The sequence below is a fragment of the Vombatus ursinus genome, unplaced genomic scaffold, assembly GCF_900497805.2.
Source record: "Vombatus ursinus unplaced genomic scaffold, bare-nosed wombat genome assembly UNPS02015406.1, whole genome shotgun sequence".
Lineage (NCBI taxonomy): Eukaryota > Metazoa > Chordata > Mammalia > Diprotodontia > Vombatidae > Vombatus > Vombatus ursinus.
Window position 1 is genome coordinate 59,131 of NW_020955184.1, and position 20,120 is coordinate 79,250.

Consider the following 20,120-nt stretch of genomic DNA (forward strand, 5'->3'; position numbering starts at 1 on the left):
ACCATATGGATGTTTTTATTGCTTTTTTTGTTGTTGTGTACTAAATTATATAGTTTTTAAGAATAGTTAGTAATAACTCCAAGGAAATGTACTAAAGTTGTGGCTCTTCAAAGATATTACAGTGTATGTTGGTATGAGGAAATCAGTCATTTCAAGGATCAGTTTAATCCAAGTGAAACAAGATCAGTTTCACTGTACAAAGGAAAGTGTGGTTGAAAATAGAAAACACCACCAAGATTGCTGTGAGGCAGCCTAAGTAATCCTCAGAAAGAAAAACTGAAACTTTTAGAGGGATACAGGCTTCTTGAAGTTAGAATATTAGTAAAAATGAAACAGTTGTTAACTGCTGCTATGAAGAAAGAATGCTTGTTATAGGTAAGACAATTCAAACTCTAGAGTTCTAGAGATTGGGAAAAGGTGATTTTTACTGAAGAATTTTACTGAAAATTTTACTGAAGAATTTTCGATCAAGGCTATGCCAAAATTGTTTTTAGGAGAAGTCCAGGTGAGCCTCTGAGATCTGTTCATCTTCATAAATACTGTAAAACATCTATTCTACAGAATGTTTTGAGGAATTTTTACTTCCCAAGGGCCAGGAAGTCTTGTCCTTACTGAGGGAATGATGGACTCTAATTTGGCATATTAAGAAAGCAAAATTATTCCAGAATTACAGAAATTACCTAGTGGAAATGGAATACCACCAACATGGCCTTATGTTATGCCATGTGTCATGAGATATTAAGAAATTTATCTAAGAGATGGAGAAAAAATTACTTTAGTGGTCTGGCTTTGCCTGATTTAAATCCCGTTGAAAACCAATTGACTGTAATCAAGGCTAGACTTGAAAAAGACAGGCTGTTTGCCACATCTAATACTTAATATCCAGTGTGTAGTTTCACAATGAAGAATTTAAAAATATATGTCAAAATCTTGTGAATTCAGTTCTAAATGTTGTAGAAACAAATGGTTAGAACAAAAGAAGGGCTTGTTGCATATTAAAAGGTTTTTTTGAAGATGTAAAAGTTGTAAGCATAATTTGGTAAGACGATAAAATTAATTATTTTACTTTGAACTAGTTGTTTTGCACATCATTGTAGGTTAAAGTTAAATAGTGGAGGACTTCAATGCCAGGTTGAAGTGTTTGTATTTAATTCTAGAGATATTGGGGAGTCACTGAAGGTTATTTAATGGTATGACCTATATGTCAGGAAGATCATTTTGATGTGAATAGAGAGGATGGATTGGAGAGAGAACAGGCTCTTTTTTATACGCTGGTTAAGAGTGTTTAGTTCAAATTCTCACCCACTCTCCCCCCCCCCCCCCCCCCTTTTCTTATGAGGGAAAAGTTTCAGAGATGGTAACTTAACATGCATAAAGTCATACAGTCATTCTATCAATCATTGACAATTTATTAAATACTTTTATGTGCCAGGCACTGTGCTACGTGCTGAGAATACAAAGACAAAAATTTACTTGGGGAACTTAACATTTTATAAACATATATATATACAATAATACAAGATAATTTCTATGGAGGCGGAGAGGGGGTGTTGGTGTTCAGATTTGAATGAAACTAGACATTCTAAGAGACAGAAGTAAGCGGGTGGGCACGCATGGGCACAGTTAGTGCAAAGGCATGGAGATGGGTGATGGAATGTCATGGGTGAAGAGTGTCAAGAAGGCCAATTTAACTTTGATCGTTTTTATTGTTGTTTAGTCATTTTTAAATGTCAGACTCTCTAAGACTCCATTTGGGATTTTTCTTGATAAAAGTATTGGAGTGGTTTTCCATTTCTTTGTCTAACTCCTTTTACAGATGAGGAAACTGAGGCAAACAGGGTTAAATCACTTGCCCAGGGTCAAACAGCTAGTAAGTATCTGAGGTTAGATTTGAACTCAGGTCTTCCTGACTCCAGGCCCTGTACTGTATCCCCTATGTCACCTAGCTAGATCATAGAGTGTGTAAAGAGGAATAATGTATAATTAGACTAGAAAAGTAGGTTTGAGCCAGGCTGTGAAAATCCTTAAATGCCAGAGATGTTAATATTTGACTTTAGAATAGGAGTTCTTAACTTTGTGATATGGACCCATTTGAAAAACCTAGGGAAGCAGGTTGACCCAGTAACACAGTAATATTTTTAAATACATAAAATAAATTACATAAGATTTCAAAGAAAATTAGTTATTGAAATATAGTTATCAATACACTTTTTAAAAAAGTTCATGGATTCTAGATTAGGGAACCATTGCAGTTTATTGAATAGAGGAGTGATGTGGTGAGATTGTATTTATTGAGAGGGGAGAGGCTTGAATCAGGGAGACCAATCAGAAGGAAAATTATAATTGAATTTTGATCTTTGATCCCTCTCCTAACCTTTATACTAGCTATTTCCTATACCTAGAATACACTCCCACCTGACCCTTAGAATCATTTGTTTCCTTCTCAAGCAAAACTTGGTATATAAAATCTTTCCTTATCCTCCCAATTGTTGGTTCCTCTTCCCACAAATTTACCTTATATTTGCTTTGCATATGTTTTCTATATACTAATGCACATATTGTTTTCCCTAATATGGCAGGGATTTTTCTAGTAAAAAAAACCAATCTGTTTAGAGGGAACCATTATATTAATGTTAGAATGAAGTCTGGGACTAAGAACAATTTTATTAATCATTTCATAAGTATATAAATGTTAGAATATTAAAATTTATACCATGGCAAAAATAATCCACAACACATTTGGCTCAGTACTTCAAGGATCTGTAGTTTCATTGTTGTGAGGACTTGCTCCACTAATACTGATAGTTGGTCTTTGAGTATTACCACAGCCCCCAGATTATCCTCTCATCAGTCTTGGGGTGAGTCTCTCTGTACTTTGCTAGGGAGATCTTTGATCAGCAGACATATAATTCACTTTTCCAGCTTGGTAGCACCTTTCATACCTTTTGTGCCATGGATATTAAATTTGAGAGATCAGGGTCATCTCCATGCTACGGTTGAAGATACCTCAGTAGAACTTTAATGAAAGATGTGATATGATAATAGGATCATAGATTTATAGCCAAAACGGACCTTAGTAGTAATTTAGTCCACAACCCTCATTTTACATCAGAAGAAATTGAGAGGTTAAGTGACTTACACAGCTAGTAAAGTCTCAGAAGTGGGATTTGAACCCAGGTCCCTACTCATCACAAGTCCAGCCAGCATTCTGTCCACTATATGATGTTGCTTCCACATTAAATGTTAGTAAGTTGTCAAAATATTATTTATAGCATCTTTTGAGTTTTTTAAATAAGCAGAAAATTATTTTCTCTCCTTTTCACTGTTCCCTCCAATGAAAAAAAAAAGAAAAGCAAAATCTTTCTGACAAATGTGCACATTCAAACAAAACATACTCTCATAGGCCATTTTCAAAAAGAAATACAGCATTCTGTACCTTGAATCTATTACCTCTCTGTTAGGAGTTGTAGAGAATGCTTTATCATTAGTCCTTTGGAACTGGGGATGATCATTTATTCATCAGAGTTCTTAAGTCTTTCTACATTTGTCTTTACAATGTTGCTGTTACTGTATAAATTATTCTCCTAGTTCTACTCACTTCCCTAAGGATTAGTTCATATAAATCTTCCTAGGTTTCTCTGTAACAGCCCCTTCTGTTATTTGCATTCCATTACATTCATGTACCATAATTTCTTCAGCTCAATTGATAGGCATACCTTTAGGTTTCTAGTTCTTTGCCACTACAAAAGAGTTGTTATAAATATTTTTGTACATATGAGTCCTTTGCATTTTTATTTTACATCATTTGGGTGTAGGGCTAGTAATGGTATTGCTGGCTCAAAAGATATGCAAATTTAGTGACTTTTTTAGATACAATTCCAAATTTATTTCTAGAATGGCTGGACCAGTTCATAGTTGCATCAATAGTGCATTGATACAGTGGTGTCAAACTCAAAATAGAAACAGCACAATAAACGTCAAATAGGGCTGAATATTGATGTAGAAAGTCACAAATTAAAATGAGCTATATTGTATTATATTTTTATTTTGTTAAACATTTCCCAATTGTATTTTAATCTGGTTTGGGCAAGTTTGATACCTCTGTATCAATATACCTGTTTTCCCATTCTAACATTTCTTGTTTTACTCTTTTGACAACTTTACCAATATGATAGGTAAGAGGTGGAATCTCAGAGTAGCTTTAATTTGCATTTCTCTGTTTATTAGTGATTTGGATCACTTTTTCATGTGGCTATTCGTAGCTTAGCTTTCTTTTTTTGAAAACTGACTTTATATCCTTTGATCACAGTAGCTTTCTTTAGAAGGTATTACACCCATGTGTCTCACTGATTTCAAATTAAAAGTTTATTTTAATAATGATTTTGTTTTTTATATTTAAATAATTTTAAAATTCTGAACTGAATGAATGCTCAAAAATGAGCATTTCCATATACAAAGCAGAATAGAAAAAGCATTGCACATAAAATTGTGAGTATCTAATCTATACTGCTTGCTTTTTTTTAAAGCATATAATAAATTCAATAGGGAATTTGGGGGCCTTAATTAGTTATTAGCTTTATAAGTTTAAGGGGCATGTTTTTTCTCATTCATTTTCATTTCATGATTATTTTTAATTGATAAAATTTTTTTGAAAGTCATATATGTTGTATAATCTGCCTTTTAAATAATGACTGAATTTTACACTAATTTATTTCCATTTTGTTACAGAAATAAATAACATTTACAATGACGACCTTCCTGGAATTCATCCAGCAGAATGAAGATCGAGATGGAGTTCGATTTAGTTGGAATGTTTGGCCTTCAAGTCGTCTTGAAGCTACAAGAATGGTTGTTCCTGTGGCATCCCTATTTACGCCACTGAAAGAGAGACCTGATTTACCTCCGATTCAATATGAACCTGTCCTCTGCAGCAGATCCACATGTCGGGCAGTTTTGAATCCTTTATGGTAGATTCTTTTTTTTTTTTTTTTTAAAGCAAAAAACAGTTAATCATTTTTCTCCTATAGTATCTTTTTCTTGAATTAAATTAATCACAAAAATCTGTATGTTTTAAAGTTGTCAAAAGCACCCACCGCTGTGACTTGAAGAGTAGTTAGTAGTATTGTAATACCATACAGGGCATTCATGTGGGATGTTGTTGCAATAAATGTAATTATTTGTTGTCAGTTTAGTAATTCAGTTTTTTAGGTTCAGCCACGAAGCAGTTGATTAAACTCAGAATGCTGCATTTGCTATGTTGGTATGTCCATATTGGATGGCACTATTGTTGCTGTACCAGTGGTTATAGGATTTTGGAGATTTGTATAGCAGCTAAAGTTCTCTAGATTTAAATCTAAAATTTCTGATCCCTTTCTATAGCAAAATTTTTTTTTGTCATTAAAACAGTTAAAGACCAGTATTTCAGATAATACTTTTAGCACTTTTTTTTTTTTAAGGCAGTGGGGTTAACTGACTTGCCCAGGGTCATACAACCAGAGAGTGTTACGTGTCTGAGGCTGAATTTGATCTCAGGTCCTCCTAACTCCAAAGCTGGAGCTCTATCCGCACTGCCACCTAGCTGCCCCTGAGTGATTTTTTTTAAACAAATACACAAAAACCTACGCCCTTGAATAAGTGTTGTGTTCTTAAAGTGGTCACCTGGGAAGGCTGTGTATGCATTTTTTCCATTTCCACTTTTTCTGTTTCCAGAAATGTTCATTTTTAAACAACACCACGTTGCTCAAAATATTTAAAAAATTTTCATTCAGTCTTTAGCTCAGTATTTTGAATCACTTAATTGGTTCTGACCAATCTTTGTCCTTTTGAGGGAGGATTTGATTTTTCAAAGTAGCCCTGCATCCTTCAGAAACACATCTAGTGAATAAGGTGGTTAAACAAGCTGGTAATAATAAGTCTGTCTTCAGTTTTCCAAGGGGATCCCTTTTTTTGGAGTGTTCATTGGGGTAAGATCAGGAGCTTTTCCTTGGATCTTGAGATTTAGAGAAAACATTCATTTTGATGAATTTTTTTATGTATATTAGAAAAAAATGTCATTACTTAATTGTCATACTTCATATTCAGACCTTGATTATAATGTTATTACATAACTCACTTTGAATTGTAATTAGGTTTCTAAACCCTCCAGGGATTGAAATGTCTATCCAGACTTAATTACTGTGATTTCTTTTTGTCAGACTATTCTCTTACAGTATGAGATAGCAACTGCTGCTGGATATTATAATATTTAGCTACCTTTTTCTTAACTTTTTCTCTAGTCAGAGACTCTCCTTCCTCCTCTTGGTAAAAACCATTTCTTTTGTGAAATCATTAACCATACTTTGCTTTCTTTTCTTTTTTATTTCTTCTTTATTCATTTTTAAGCACTTACTATTTGCAATATACCAGACCCTTTGGAGATAACTCATATAAATAAGATTAGCTTGTGAGCTCCTTCAGGGCAGGGACTGTCTTTTGCCTCTTTTTGATCCTCAGTGCTTAGCACAATACCTGGCACATAGTAAGGGCTTAATAAATATTTGTTGATTGATTGAAATAACATGATCATTGTCTTTAAGGAGCTAATTGTTGAATAGGGATACTTGGATATATAAATAATTACAAAAATACAAATTAAAGAGTATGATAAATTCATAATAAGACTATAAAATGCTGTGGAGTAAGTTGAGAGAGAGATTAATTTGATGGGGAGGGGTGAAGAAGAGATGAGCCCCCTGCAGGAAGTTGACTCCCTCAGGAGCTGCACTTTGGATACTATTTGAGTTTGCACCAACAAATTTTGATGGGTGCTGTAGTGGGGAAGAAACAGAAAAGAGGATAGCTTAATCCAGGTGTTTGAAACAGGGTGATCCTAACAGGCTTTTCTGCCTTCTCTAGGAAATAGTTCTGTATTTTTACATCTTTTTTCTCTTTTGAAGAAAAGTGGAACTACCTTTTATTTCTCTTACTTAACCTTTTTTAGCTGGAGCTTGTGTACTTTGCTTTTCCTGCAATTATAATATCACTTGCCTATTAGCCTAATTCAGTTAAAAAGACTGTATCCTTTCCTAGGACATAACAGTTTAAGCATAAGTTTTTTTTTTTTGCTCCCTTTTGTTTTTATACCACAGTCATTTATCCTTAACTCTTTTTTGAACTCTTTCTAAATTAGATACTTAAAGCCCTTTAAATGTAAAGCCCTGATCTCATACTATCTTTTCAGGCTTTTTTGTTGTTTATTCCTCTCCATGCACATTGTGATCTATGCAGCTGGCCTACTCACTGTTCCTCATACATGGGACTCCATTATCTATGTTAATACCTTTATACTAGCTATCCCCCATGCCTGGAGTGCCTTCCTTTCTCATCTTGATATAATTCCTAATTTCTTTCAAGGTTCAGCTCAAGCTCAAGCTTCTACATGAGACTTTTCCTGATTTCCCTGGCCTGCTGCTAGTGCCTTCCCTCCAAAATCAGCTTCTGTCTGTTTTGTATATATCTAAATATGCAGAGGTTCCCAAAGTGAGTGATACTACCCCCTGGGGAGCATTGGAGTGACCTAGGGGCGGGGTCAGTAGTAGCCTCAGGTGCTGTTGGGGGGGGCATTGAATAAAAATAAGGGGGTGGTAGAAGCATAAGGAAAGAAGAGAAGAGAATTTTGAAAAAACTTGTTCACATTTCATCTGTTGTGTAACAGAGTTAAAGTAGTGATTACATTATTTTCCAAACATACACACAAAATGTAAGTTATATTCTATCAGTGTGTCGAGTCTGCTGACAGGTCTTAACAAGCAAGTGTTGGCAGGCGAGCATGTGTTGACGGCGAGTCCAGTATGCATCATGCATTGGCAGGAATATATGCATGTGATGATTTGTTTACATTATGACTCTGTGTAGTTATATGATGCAATATTGCATCATCAAAATTTCAGTGCAGGAAAATAACACCAAATTTACAAAAATTATTAAATTTAAGATGCATTATTTAAAAAAATTTTTTTTGAAATGATGCACATTTTAAAAAAAACATTAAAGGGTTCAAGAAAGTAGATATGCGGGGGTCACTGAGTAATTTTTTTTTTGAAAAGGGGGTTAGGCCAAATAAGTTTAGGAACCTCTGTATATATGCATGTGTTGTCTCTTCCAGCAGAAGGTAAGTTTCTTCAGAGCAGGGACCATTTTGCATTTGTCTTTGTATCCACAGTGCCTGGCACTGAGTAAGTACTTAATAAATGCTTGTTGATTATTGATTCTTGTGAACAAGAAGAACTTTCAAACCAATCAAGTTGACACAGTAGATTTGTCTCACACTATATATTACATTCCATAGTCATATCACACATACCCTTATTGAAAGAAGGAAGGTGTCACCTTGTCAACAGAAATTTGAAAAAGTTTTAAAAATTGATTTTATAACACTGCTTTAATTGTCAGGAATTGTTTGTTGCTCAGTTGTGTCTGACTCTGTTACCCTGTGGATCATCTTATGCCAGTACTGGCCATGGGATTTTCTTGGCAAAGATACTGGAGTGGTTTGTTATTTCCTTCTCCAGTGGATTAAGGCAGACAGAGGTTAAGTGACTTGCCCAAAGTCACACAGCTAGTAAATGTGAGGTTGGATTTGAACTCAGATCTTCCTGACTCCAGGCCCAGCACTGTATCCATTGAGCCACCTAGCTGCCTCTGAGCCCAAAGCATGTGGGCTTGATCAGCTGTGATCTACATTGATATAACTTCGTTTTTCTGAATCTAATCTGTAAAATAGGGAGGTTGGATTGGATGACTCCTAAGGGCCCTTCCAACTCTAAATCTATGATCTATTTATCCTTTTAATTTCATTTGGCATTTGATATAGAATGGAAAAGTTGCTACATTACTTTTTAAATGGACTGTTTATTATATTAGAGAAATTGTTGATTTTTTGCTTTATCTCCCTTAGCTATGGTTCCTTTAGAATCAGTTCAATATGTAATAGCTAGTATAAAGTTTTGTGAAGTATGATAATTAAAAATATTCCTATATGTCTTATTTTATATTTACATTAATTTATATAGATTGTTAATATGAGTTGCACTAATATAGGGTGAGATTTAGGTGCCTGGTGGAATGTGAAACTAAAGACTTAATTTAAAAAAAATCACTTTGTCACCTGTTTCTATTGTTTTTATTTCTTGAATATAGAAATATTTTTATTCTGATGATTTGAGATGCTTTTGAAAATTATAAAAATAATTTTGCCAAAGTAAAAATCTGCATAATAAAGTGAAGCATTGTTAAATTAATAATTATACACCATTTCTTATCTTTTTTAAAAAAAATAGTCAAGTGGATTACCGAGCAAAACTGTGGGCGTGCAATTTTTGCTATCAAAGGAATCAGGTAAGAAAATCCATATTTTGCAAGATAAATCTATTATGAATATTTATGTTTAAAAGTAATTAAATGAACAAAAACATCCTTATTAATTTAATTAAAATATCACTTATGAATCCCTACTATAATTAAGCCACTGTGCTAGGCTTTGGGGATGCAAACATAAAGATGCAAAGTTGGGGGCAGTGAAGGCTTGGGATGAGGAGATCTGGGAATGTCCAAAGGAAGCTAAAGCTGGGAGACACAATTTCTGCTGAGAGGAAGGGGAACTGAGGTGGGGTGATCTCATATTACTAGGTTTGGATCAGGGAGAGTTTCTGGTGAGATCTTAGGATTATGAGTGTCTGAAGTGAGGGAGGAGCTGAGAAAGAAAAAACCCTGGCTGGGGAGTTGAGAGCTTTGAAGGAAGTGGGGCCAGAGAGGCAGGAGGTCTGGGTAAGGAGAGCAGAGGTAGAATCTAAGAGGCAGGACATGCCAGGTGTTGTAACAGAACTATGGGGTTGGGACAGGTACATCTGACTGCCGAGAGGGGAGTACTGGGAAAAGGGGCTGCCTGGGTTTGTGAGGTAGAGTTGGCCCATAGAACAAAGAGGTCTGTGTCCCTTCAGGGGAACTTGCATATGGGGATGCTGGGCTAGGAGGCAGGATTCCTGGGTCTTTGTGGTGGAGCAGGGTCTAATAAGGCAGAAGTTTCTCTTGCTTCTTAATTCTTTTGTGAAGTATCTATCATGGTCAGGAGCAGAGTTCCTCAGCCCTGGAAAGTGATTGCTCAAAGGCTGGTCAATAAAAGGTTTTCTTTACTTTCCAGTTAATAGCCCATTGGCTATTGGTATGGTAGCTGTCTTCAAGTGTTTGAAGGGATATCATGGGAATGAATGTTTAGACTTGTTGAGATGGGGTTCTCTGGAACCCAGGGCCTATCCCCTCATTTGCTGTACTTTGGGACAGCCCTGAAATCTCTGCCAAACTGGGGAGGGAAAAGGATCCGTGAGGTGGAATGGTTTTTCCTTCACCTCCCAGATGGGAAGCTGGCCATCCCTACAAGGATCTACACAGGATGCACAGCACCTGACCCTGCCCTCGGGGGAGAGACTCAGACCTAAAGAGGAGGAAAATGTTTAGGGCTTGGCCCTAGAGCTGAGTGGATCCACTCTCAGGTTTGGAGGGTTGTTTCTCCTGGTGACAAGATGCAAGGAGTGGTAGATAGCTGGCAAGAGGCTCCTGCTGGTAGGCTTCTGTGTCCTGGTGGAATAGCACTGTGCTAAGCCCTGGTACTACAGAGATGAAGTAAAACCTAGTTCTGCCCTCAAAGGAACTTCCAGTGGAAAAGAGTAACATGTGACAAGTATGTAGAAGAAATTGAACAGCAAATGAGAGACTTAGGTTGTGGGGGTCAGGGGAGAATCACCTCTAGCTGAGGGGAAGCTTCTTGGAGGTATATAGGACATGAGCTGGAACTTTTAAGAAAGGGAAGATTTAAATAGGTGAAGACAGATGGAGGGAGTCTCTTCTAGGTATGGGCAATGGCTTGTTTAAATCCATGGAGGTGTTCTTTTCTGGGAAATAAAACAATCAGGAAAACACATTTATCTTTTCAGTTCTTAATTCTTTTTTTGGAAAACAGTGTTCTAAATTTTACTTTTTTCCTCCCTGTAGTTTCCACCTACATATGCTGGCATATCTGAACTCAATCAACCTGCTGAACTTTTACCTCAGTTTTCAAGCATTGAATATGTAGTACTGGTAAGACCATCAAGACACATCTTTAAAGACTTTAAAGACTTTACAGGGCCAGTACTCCCCTCCTGGCAGTCATTATTTTGGATCATAAAATTTAGGGATGGAAGGCCAGCCCCGTTATGTCTTCCAAATTCCTCATTTTGCAAATTAGGACACTGAACCCCAGAATGACTTCACAGAAATACAAAATCTATTGCAAGGGACTCTAGGGGTTATCTAATCAGAACCCTAACTAAACATGACTTCCCTTCACAATAACTACAAAATAACTGTTAGAATGAATTAATGTTTCACTTGGTGAAGACATAATCCTTTTCCCCCCACAAATTGAATTTGTTAGCATTTTAGTCACAACCTTTTAAAACCAGTGTAACAAGACAAAATCTGTTTTTTGGATTTCTGAATGTGACCAACAAAGCATTAATAATCTTGATATGTTACTAAGATGTCAATTCACTCATATTCATAAAAAGTGATTTTTAAATGCTGTTTGGCATCTTTAATTTAAGTTAGTTAAACCTGACCTATTAAACTATTTATAAATTGGTCCCTGGTAAAACTCGGAAATTTTGTTATTTCTCTGTGTATTTATTTGCCCAAGTACTTAAGGCGTAGAAATAATCATTTTCCTTCTAAGTATTGCAGAGAGTTCAAGTGCTTGAGTTGAGCCTGTTCTGTCCTGGCACAGTTTTAATGCTTTGAAAATAAATAATGTGTAAATCTGTGCAAAGGGAAAAAAGTGTAGTCATTAAAAAAAAGCAACAACATACTTTCCCCGCCTCATTCTGATCATTTGTGTTTTTAAAGCGTGGTCCTCAGATGCCTTTGATATTTCTGTATGTGGTGGATACTTGTATGGAAGATGAAGATTTACAAGCCTTGAAAGAATCTATGCAGATGTCACTCAGTCTTTTACCATCTACGGCTTTGGTGGGACTTATTACCTTTGGGAGAATGGTGCAGGTCCATGAACTTGGTTGTGAGGGCATTTCAAAAAGCTATGTCTTCAGAGGAACAAAAGATTTAACTGCAAAACAATTGCAGGTAAGTGGGCAAGAGTAGTAATTCAAAGTGTGTATGTGAACAAAGATGATCGCTTACTGTTAAATATAAATGCTTCTTTCAAATAACTTTCCAGAAAAGGTTTTATAGGAGGTAGCTGTTATCATTGTCATTATGACATAATGAACATTTGAATGTTCCATTCTAGTCTTTTCTCTCCATTTGCCTGATTTCAATAGTTTCAAAATGTTGACGTTTAGTAGCTTAAGTTGCCTAGTATTTTAAATTTGCAGTTGCAGTATTTTTACTTTTTAAATTTTAAGTTTAGAATTATTAGAGTCTAATATTACAAACTTCAAAATTTTGATCAAACAACAGTAATTATTAAATACCTACTACTCTGCTGTTGGCATATTTCACTAATGAGAGTCAGTATTGCACAATGGACAGAGGGATTGATCTTGTAGCTAGGAAGACCTAGGGCTTAAGTCCTAACTCTGACACATGTTGGCTGTGTAACCTTGTGCAAATTACTTAACCTGTCAGTGCTGTAGGCAGCCTGGTAAGGGTCCAAGTTGCAGTCCTGCATTGGTAGAGGAAGGTTCCTTGTATCCTTATATCAAAGAAGTTATGAGTTCAGTTGCTTTTTGAATCAGTGCTTTACTCGTGAGCAATCTGGTCCTGTGATCAGCATTTCAATTGTAACACGTAAAGAAGCATATACTCTGTCTAGCAATGGAAAGGAACTCTACCAGGTGACATTTTTTTAACCAACAGCAAGGTTAATTTTTAATGAATTTATTTTGACACCATAGACCCTTACCAAGAAGATCCCAAACAGGCCCCTCACCAAAAAGCAAAACCAAAACAAAATAAAAATACAAATCCAAGAAACTTAGGTAAATTTATTTGCAAAACCGAAAAATGCCATATGATGATACAGTTCTAACATTGTAACAAGGGAGAAGAAAAAAATGTCCTTTTAGAACATTAATGTCTTTAAAGGGTATCAAGGAAAGTAAACAAGAAAAACTGTGTACCTGGGGGTAGATTGGTTCTGTTCTGAAGGTTTTCAGAAGGAAAAGAGAAAGGAGGATAAAAGCAATATAGGTAGAGGAGTATTAGCAAAAAGGAAGAGGGCTATTAACACATCTTAAAAAATTCAAGGACAACAGAAGGAAGTTCAGAAGGAAGCGCAGACAAGAAGGACAGTTTGAAAAGTAATGTGAAATTAACAGGCTACTTCTCCCTCAGGATTCTAGGGGTAACCTCAGGGGTCAGGAGTAATTCTATAAAGCCATTGATTGGCGTTTACAGCTTCCATTTGTGTGCTTCACCCCAACATTGTCATTGGAGATTCATTTAATCAGTTGACCTTAGGTAGTTTTTAGAAATAGGTATTTACTAAAATGTAGTACAATAAGAATAGTTGGTATAAAGCATTCTCCTAAAAATACGTGACTTACTTTTCTACAAGTACTGGGAATCTAGGATAAAATGGTCTGAAGTTTAGAGAACACATGTGGCAGAAGGGTAACTCACAGCTCTTAGTTACTGGAAGTCCTTTTCTCCCGTTTGTGTGGTGCTCAAGAAGTTCCCTTTAGTCATGGTGTGATCTCTTTGCTGGGAACCATGAGGCTAGTCCTTCCTTGACTCCCAGTGATGCAGGCAGTGTTGCCAGCTAATCGAAGAACATTTGTAGGACACCAGTGGAAAGATGCAAGCTGCTATGAATATAATGCTAGGGTACCAATAGGAAGATGGAAAATCCAACATCCTCAGGACCCTTTGAAGCTGGAAGGTTCTCTGATCAAGATGGAGTGGTCAGGAGGTCTGTCTCGGGCCAAAGACAAGACTTCTCCTTTCCTCTACCCTCTCCAATTCAGTCACTTTTTAGAAATGTGATGGAAAGTCACATCTCTGATTTCTGGAATTCTTTTCTTTTTTTCTACTTGCTACATAAAATACAATCCCTGAGGACATGACTAAGTTTTCTAGTCTTTTGGAAGAGACTTTTTGTCTGGCATCAGTTGACTTAATCCAGTGGCTTTCAAAGACTTTTCACACTTAGCATAAAGTCTTTTGTTTGATCAATTGATTGAGATGTGTTCTCACCTAGTTAAGGTATTAGAACTAAAATGGGATGGAATGGTTTCAACCCCACCTTAGACAGCTTATGCAACATTTTGTGCTACTAGTTCACTGCTTTTTTGTAGAGAGGAAGTGTGTTTCATCCTCAGTCTTCTGGAATCCAAATTAGTCATTACATTCATCTGAATTCTCATGTCTTTTGGTATTTTCCTTTACATTATTGTAATTATTGTTCTGTATATAGTTGCCTTGGTTCTGCTTTCTTTTCTGTCTGTAATTTCCTTTGCTTCAATTTTGGACTGGTTTTCTGTCAGTGGTATTTTTAGAGATAAGCTTTTAGTTTTGTTGGAGGGTAGTCCCTGTAAATCTGGTTCTAGGTCTACCCTGATTTGTAGGATTTCCTGAATCTGAGCTGTTCAGCAGTTTTTGGTGGTAGATGTTAGCCAAATATGGGTGGGTTGGGGATTTTCCAATTGACCAAATTGAATGCTAGAATTTATAAGCACAGCATTAATATTTTCCGTTTAAAAATTTTCACCTTTTCATGTCTTAGAAATTCCTGTTAATAAACTTATTTTCTGTAATATGTACATTAGTGCAGAGGCAGCACAGAATAGTGGACTGATTGCTGGGCTTAATGTCAGGAATGCCTGGGTTCAGATTCTGACTTAACACTTCTAGCTGTCACCCTGGGCAAGTCATCTTTTTATCCCTTTTTGTGCACTTTTGTAGAACTTTTCCCTAGTAGAAGGATTTCCATACTTGAATTCGTCAGACTGATAAAGTCATGGATCCATTGCTTAGTTCAAACTTCATATATGGTTCATAGTGTTTTTCTTTTACTTCAATAGTAAACATTTGAAAATCCAGGAAAATGCTAATGAAAGATATTTTACATGATAAATGAAAAACAAAACTGAGAATTTTATATGAAACATGGATTTCTTCAGTATTTTTGGAAGAAAACAAGATGTTGGCACAAGTTGCATGATAACTTGTTTTAAGCAGTTATGAAATACAGTTGTCTTTTATAATGCATTATATACATTTCACCTATGTAAATGATTTCATCTTTACAACAGGAAATGTTGGGACTCTCTAAAGTACCCATTACCCAGGCAGCTCGTGGTCCTCAGGTACAGCAACCACCTCCATCAAACAGGTAATAATTGAATATAACCCAGATAATTTGATGTGGATGACCCTTTATTTTTTTTCCCTGAATTTAAAGCATTTGTGGTTGTAGAAAGAGTGGTTCAAAGGAAAAGGTATTATATTTCTTTAATTGCTAACTCCCAAATCTTTATTTTCAGCTCAGAGCTCTTTACTAGGTTCCAAACCCAGATTTTAAATCATTACTGACCAATGGTAATGGAAAGTTTCGACTGGCACTTCAGATCACATAAGTCCAAAGCTGAACTAAATATTATGTCTACCACCCGTTCACCCTTTTATCTCTTATTTTTTCTGATTTAGATTTTCGTGAGTGGTTCTACCATTCTTCTGATAGCTAATGCTTGAAATCTTTATATGATATTTATGCTTCCTTTTCCTCCAGATCAGGTAGTTAATAAGTTTTACTAGTTCTGTCTTTTCAATATATTTCTCTGTAAAGATTTCTCTAATCTACTTTCCCTTCCTCTGTCCTTTCTCAGAAGTGATATTTTCTTCCTTTGAACTCTCCTATACTTTATGCATTTTCACCCTTTTATTATGCTTCCATGTGAATATATAACCTCCTGAATAGATTGTTATTAGTTCATTGAATGAACTTAGTTCATCTTTTTATCCCACTCATTGCTTAGCAGATGCTTGGTAAATGTTTGTGTAATTGAATTGCCTGGTGTTTGATGCCTGACTTTGTATATGTGCGTAGTGTTTATTACATTTTATTGTACAAAGTTTTTTGACATATATTCATGTTATATATTTTAAAGGACATTAGTTTGTCTTTTGCAATAATTTTTTGATGTAAATAAGAGAAAAAGGGTACCGAGTTTGACTTTTACATGTAGCCAATTACTGCTTATTTTCACAGGGAAACTTTAACAGTGCCATATCTCACTTAATAGGAAAGTGAGAGATTAAGCCCTGAAGCATAGTGCTTAGATAATCAATTTTGTGTCTAGTCTACTAAGATATGTCTTACAAACCAATCTTTTTAGGGTGAGTGTCGGAAAAAATTAAATGGAGTCCTTTTTATTTAATTTTGTTTTGCAGATTTTTACAGCCAGTACAGAAAATAGACATGAATCTTACAGACCTTCTGGGAGAACTTCAGCGAGACCCTTGGCCTGTTCCTCAGGGCAAGAGACCTTTGCGTTCCTCAGGGGTGGCTCTTTCCATAGCTGTAGGACTTCTTGAGGTGATGATTATGCCTTTTTTCCTATTGATGCTTTTTCTTTTTTCACATCATTCTCAAGTTTCAGTGACTCCCTTCTCTCATTCCTAATAATAGTATCACTTGTAACAAATAAATATTATTAAGCAAAAAAACCCAACACAAAGCCAAAAAAACAAACCAAAACACGTATTAGAGTTCTTAAGTCTTTCATTTTGTTTTCCTTTACATTATTGTGGTTGCCATATAAATTGTCTCCTGATTCTGCGTATTTTGTTCTATAAGTTTGTGTCTTAAAACTTTTTTTAATACATAAAGTAACCTCTCTGTCATCTCTTCTCATCCACTACCAGCATAAGAGTTAGATGACAGGGAAGCATGCTTATTTATAGGGATTACATTTATATTTGCACATTTTTAAAGTTAAGAGACTATTTTTTCTTTTACAATAGAATTTTTTGAAAAGGAAATACTTGGGTTTGTTTCCTTTTTTAAACTGCATTTTTGGAAGCTTGATTTGCAGCATTTTAGATGTAAGAAAAGAGAAATTATTTCTTTTGGCCTCAAAAAGAATTTGAATGTCTATAAATCTTTTTATTCACATGTGTTTTCTTTCTTCCATTGAAATCTTACTCAAATGGCTTATTGTGAAATGAAGGTGAAACTGTTCTTGAAGGTCATGTCAGGTTAGCCAAAAGGCTTTTGACAAGGTCCACCAGCCTGGAAAGTGACCTGATAGTGGCTTTCCGGTCTGCTGTCTAAGAATCAATTGGGCTAAGGTCAGAGAATTGGTAACCAGTAATGAATTTTTTGGCCACAGCAGCTCATGAATACAAGTTTCTAAATTATAGAGATATTTTGAGCTTTGATAGTGGAGAGATAAATAATAGTGACAATGGTAAAATCATTGACCCTTGAATTATTTTTACTTGTGTAATTTCTTATTGTTACTACTCATGGATCCTATCCCTCCATTCTGCCAACAAGCCCTTCTTGTAACAAATAAGTATAATCAAGTAAAACAATCAACGTATGGGCTGTGGTTGAAAATATTTGCTTTATTTTGTACTGCTGGTCTGTCCCTTGTCTCTTGAGAGGCAGTAGGCATGCCTCATCATCAGTCTTCTGATTGCTGATTGCGGTCATTGTATTGGTTAGAGTTCTATAGTCTTTTAGTGTTGTTTTTTAAAAAATTATTATGATCCTTGAAGTATTAAAGAAGATAATTTTTATTAAACTGCTTTTGATGTTTTGTTTTCTTCTAACAGTGCACTTTCCCAAACACTGGTGCTCGTATTATGATGTTCATTGGTGGTCCAGCTACTCAGGGGCCTGGAATGGTAGTTGGAGATGAGCTAAAGACACCTATAAGATCCTGGCATGACATTGAAAAAGACAATGCCAAATATGTTAAAAAAGGAACTAAAGTAAGTTTTGATTTTTATTAATTTTACTTAATGGAAACATTTTATGACTTTTTTTCCCCCCCAAATTTGACACTTAGCTTTTTATTTGAATATGAATAGGTATGGGTTGTTTTGGGAGGCAGTATATCAGGGAAAAAAAAGTTGAGTAAATGAGCAATCTTAAGTTAATTGGAATTTGTTGATTTTTTTTTTCTAAAAATAGAGTGCTTAGACTTGACAAGACCAGAAAAGTTTGTCTTTGCAACTTTCTCTAAAACAATCAAATGAATATATCTTATGTGGAGAGAAGGTTGGGCCTTAAAGTTATTTGAAGATATATTACCTGTCTCCATCAGAAGTAGATCTCTCTTGAAAAGTTTAGCAGGAACACATGAAATAGTGCCATGAAGAGTTGGATAGTAATAGTAATAGCTAACATTTATATAGTGCTTATTATGTGCTAAGCACTTTACAATTATTATCTCATTTGATCCTTACAGTAGCCCTGGAAGGTAGAGTCTATTATTATTCTCATTTTACATTTGAGGAAACTGAGGCAAACAGAGGTTAAGTGATTTGCCCGTAGTCACATAAGTAGGAAGTTTTTGAGGCCAAATTTAAACTCAAGTCTTCTTGACAGCAGGCCCAGAACTCTATACACTGTGCCACTTAGCTTACAAAGGATAAAGTCTAGAATATTTTTAATCAGGTCAGGAGTTCAGCTTCCTTTTTTTTTTAAAATCACACTCAGCTAATCTACACTGTCTAAGGGGATAATGGATTTGCTTTAGCTTAGCTTAATTTTAATGTTTGGTGTGAGAAGGCAGAATCACTTGTTGCTTGTGTTATACTGGGTATTCTTGTTGAGGTATAGATTGACTACATGGCTCTGGGGTTTCTTAAAAGTCAGATTCTGTAACTTAGATATAATTTCTTGTTTTGGATTTTTGGGATTAGAAAATTTAACAAACGTCTTGGATTGTTGTGGTATCCCAATTGAAAAAAAATATGTATTTTGCTTTTCTCAACTAGACAAACATAAACATGAACTTTTCTACATACAGAGAACAGAAAAAGGATTGCATATCAAACCAAGCTTGTGTTTTTTAAAAAGTGTAGTAAATTCAATACATTAGTTTCAAAACTGTCCAACTTGTCTCTTTCTCTCTCTGAACTTCCTTCTCTTATGTACATTTAGAAAAATACATCAATGACACGTTTTTCTTTCTTTTTTTTTTTTGGTGGGGGGTGGGGACATCACCGATACTAAACCTTCTCCTTCCTCAAATTAAAAAACAAACAAAACCCTCCTCTGTAATACATAAGCACACTCAACAAAAATAGATTCAAACTGGAAATATTTGACAATGAATTGTTTTGTTCTTCACCTTATGTCCATCACCTCTTTGTCAGAAGGTGGGTAGCATGCTTTAGTATTGGTCCTATAGAGTTTTGGTTGGTTGTTGTATTGATCAGAGTTCTTCAGTCTTTGAAATTTATTTTTCTTTATGGTGTTGTAAATTATGTGAATTGTTCTTCTGGTTCTCCTAGCTTTGCTCTGTATTTGTTCATAGAAGCTCCTCAGTTTCTCTGAATTCATCCCTTTAGTCATTTCTTGTGGCATAACAATATTTTATTATGTTCATCTACCATGATCTCTTTATCCATTCTCTAACTGATGGTCATCCTCTTTGTTTCAAGTTTTTTGCTACAATAAAAAAATGCTTCTCGCATTATTTTTGTACATGTGGATCCTTTCCATATTTCTTTGATCTTTTTGGGATATGTCTAATAATGGTATAATTAAGTCAAAGAGTAGGTATAGTTTTGTTACTTTTTGGATATAGCATCAAATTATTTTCCAGATTGGCCAGACTATTTCATAGCTCCATCAACAAGACATCAGTGTATCTACTTTCCTGTACCCCTCCAGCCCCATTTTCTCTTTTCATCATCTTTGCTAATCTTCTGGGATTGAGATGGAATCTTGAAATTGTTTTAATTTGAATTTCTCTTACTATTAGTGATTCAGATCATTTTATATGATTGTTAATAGCTTTGGTTCTTCGTTTGAGAAGAACCTACCTATCCTTTGACTATTTTAATCATCTGTCTCTCTGTCTGTCTGTCTATCTATCTATCTATCTATCTATCTGTCTATCTATCTATCT

General features: G+C 35.4%; 1 protein-coding gene across 1 annotated transcript in view; it reads left to right on the plus strand.

The window, feature by feature from the left end:
* The window catches only part of SEC23A (Sec23 homolog A, coat complex II component), a 64,249-nt gene that overhangs the window by 2,111 nt on the left and 42,018 nt on the right, over positions 1–20,120 (plus strand). The window contains exons 2-8 of the mRNA XM_027847421.1: positions 4,729–4,967; positions 9,318–9,375; positions 11,026–11,112; positions 11,917–12,153; positions 15,285–15,364; positions 16,423–16,567; positions 17,812–17,970. Coding sequence (XP_027703222.1) covers positions 4,747–4,967; positions 9,318–9,375; positions 11,026–11,112; positions 11,917–12,153; positions 15,285–15,364; positions 16,423–16,567; positions 17,812–17,970 — 987 coding nt within the window. The 5' untranslated portion in view covers positions 4,729–4,746. The remainder of the gene's footprint in view (positions 1–4,728; positions 4,968–9,317; positions 9,376–11,025; positions 11,113–11,916; positions 12,154–15,284; positions 15,365–16,422; positions 16,568–17,811; positions 17,971–20,120) is intronic.